Here is a 2,349-nt window from a genome sequence, read left to right on the forward strand (position 1 = left end):
TAACCTAAATAATCAACTGATTTAGCAAAAAAAACACACTTGTCTTGCCTTACACGTAGCCCAAAAGCTTGTAACCGCTCGAACACTTTATGTAAATTGTTAATGTGGTGATTGGTGTCTTTACCGGTGATTATTACGTCATCGAGAAATACGCCTACGTTGGGTATATCCGCGAATAATTGCTCTAAACGCCGCTGAAAAATGCCCGGACTAGACGCCAGTCCGTATACCAGTCGGTTATACCTAAATAAACCCTTGTGTGTATTAATTACTGTATATTTTTTTTGATTCGTCCAACTCGAATTGCGCATACGCCTGCGACAAATCAATTTTACTAAATCGATCGCCCCCGTCCAACCGGGCTAGCAGATCTTCTACTTTAGGCAGTGGATAACGGTCGACTTCCAATACTTTATTTAAAGTTAACTTATAGTCGGCGCATATTCTAATGTTACCGTCCTTTTTGACGACGGGCACGATGGGCGTCGCCCAGTCAGAGCGGTCGACGGGAGTGAGCACGCCGTCGCGCACCAGCTGTTCCAGCGCGCGCTCCACCGGCTCGCGCAGCGCGAACGCCAGCGGGCGCGCGCGCAGGAACACCGGCCGCGCCCGGGCCGCAGGTGGAACCCCACTCGTCCCCCGGTGAAACGGCCCAGTCCGTCTTCGATCACTTTACAGTATCTGGAACTGAATTCCTTTAGATTAAAATCAATATTTTCACTTAGCTTATTGACACTTTCACACATATACTTAGGTAACTGTACATTCAAGGTTGCTATCCATTGTCTGCCTAAAAGAAGTGTTTTACCATTCTTTATAATGTATAAATCAAGATATTTCTTCTTATCTTTGTACTGAACTAAAGGTTTAATTACACCTACGGGCCTAACTACCTCCCCCGTGTAGTATCTCAACAATAAGTTACATTTCTTTATAGTAATTTTTTTAAATTCCGTTTCATAAAGGTCGTAACTTATACAAGAAACGGCGCTGCCCGTATCACACTCCATATACATGCTTTTACTATCTATACTAATGGGTATCATTATCGGCTTACAGTTCTCGATCGCTAATTGATTTATGCTGATCTCGATTACCTCGTCACTGTCCTCACTGTCCGTGCCTGCGTCCGCCGTCACCTCCAGGTTGTGATGCCCCGCCAGGTTAGGACATACGCGCTGCAGGTGTCCTATTTGGTTGCACACCCGGCACACGTATCGCACAAATTTGCACGCCGCTGGCGCTTCAACGTGTGTGCTCCCGCACACGGTGCACTGTTGCTGCGCCGCCTGCCTAGCCACCGCGCCCATGCCAGGCCGCGCCAGCGCGCTCGCGCCCGGCCCCGGCCTCGCCCGCGCCGGCCGGCGCCCGCGCACCGCCTGCTGCCCGCCACCGCCAACCCGCTGTGCCGGTGCGCCGCCTGCATTGCGCTGCCACATTCCCGCCATGACTTGGCAGTCCACCTGCTTCACGTCATCTATCGGTTTCTGACGCCCTTCCACAACAGCCGCGTCTTTCTCAGCCGCCTCCATGCTTACTGCCATCCTGTATGCCTTCACGAAGTCTAACGTATCTTCCGTGAATAGACGTTGCCGTATGACCTCACTGCTGATCCCGCACACGAGCTGGTCTCTGAGGCTCTCTTCGAGCCAGTTGCCGAACTCGCATGTTTTCGACATCCTCTTCAGCACTGCCACGTATTCTGCTAGGTTTTCACCGTTACCCTGTTTCCTCTGACGAAATTTAAACCGTTCGGCGAGCACACTCGGTTTCGGTTGTAAATGCTTTTCCAATATGGCCGTTATTTCTTGAAAAGAGTGAGTAGTAGGCTTTTTTGGTGTACATAAATTGACTAGTAGTTCGTAACATTCTGCACCCATAACAGTTATTAGCGTCGGCACTTGTTTGTCACTCGCGATCCCGTTAGCTATGAAGTATTGCTCCAAGCGCTCGACGTATAACCTCCAATCGTCCGCGTGCACTTTGAACTCGCCGATTTTACCGATCGACATTTCTTTCTTTTTAAAAAAAATCTGTCACTTTTTACACGGTGCGCACGGATTCTTATTAAACGTCGTCGCCACTGAAGTGTCCTGAGGGTTCGGTATACCATACAGCAGGAAAGTAATAAAACACGTCTTGAGTATACGGCATATATTGACAGACTGAAGTACCCACATATATAACAGTTATCAAATCGGTTTTTTTATGTTTGTTACCTCAGAACTCCGTCATTTATGAACCGATTTGAAAATATTTTTTCGCGTTCGTCTAGCAAAGCTTATTGCGGATATCCTACTAATATTATAAATTCGAAAGTTTGTGAGTACGCTGAATGGATTTGGATGA

At 48.0% G+C, this 2,349-nt stretch overlaps 1 protein-coding gene across 1 annotated transcript; it reads right to left on the minus strand.

Annotated features, from left to right (window-relative positions):
* Positions 1-264: 264 nt before the first annotated feature.
* LOC141442069 (uncharacterized) lies at positions 265-2,012 on the minus strand. The gene is made up of 2 exons (XM_074106978.1): positions 1,015-2,012; positions 265-661 (listed from the first exon to the last, which is right to left on the minus strand). The coding sequence occupies exons 1-2, from the start codon at positions 2,010-2,012 to the stop codon at positions 265-267; spliced, it is 1,395 nt and encodes a 464-aa protein (XP_073963079.1).
* Positions 2,013-2,349: the final 337 nt, after the last annotated feature.

The sequence above is a fragment of the Choristoneura fumiferana genome, chromosome 25 (genome assembly GCF_025370935.1).
Source record: "Choristoneura fumiferana chromosome 25, NRCan_CFum_1, whole genome shotgun sequence".
Taxonomy (NCBI): Eukaryota; Metazoa; Arthropoda; class Insecta; order Lepidoptera; family Tortricidae; genus Choristoneura; species Choristoneura fumiferana.

Excerpts from the sequence above, each read along its gene's own strand:
- LOC141442069 (XM_074106978.1), bottom strand. The coding sequence starts at position 2,012 with ATGTCGATCGGTAAAATCGGCGAGTTCAAAGTGCACGCGGACGATTGG. Across the intron at positions 662-1,014 it reads AGTATAGATAGTAAAAGCAT|ACGGACTGGGCCGTTTCACC; the intron begins GTATATGGAGTG and ends AAGTGATCGAAG.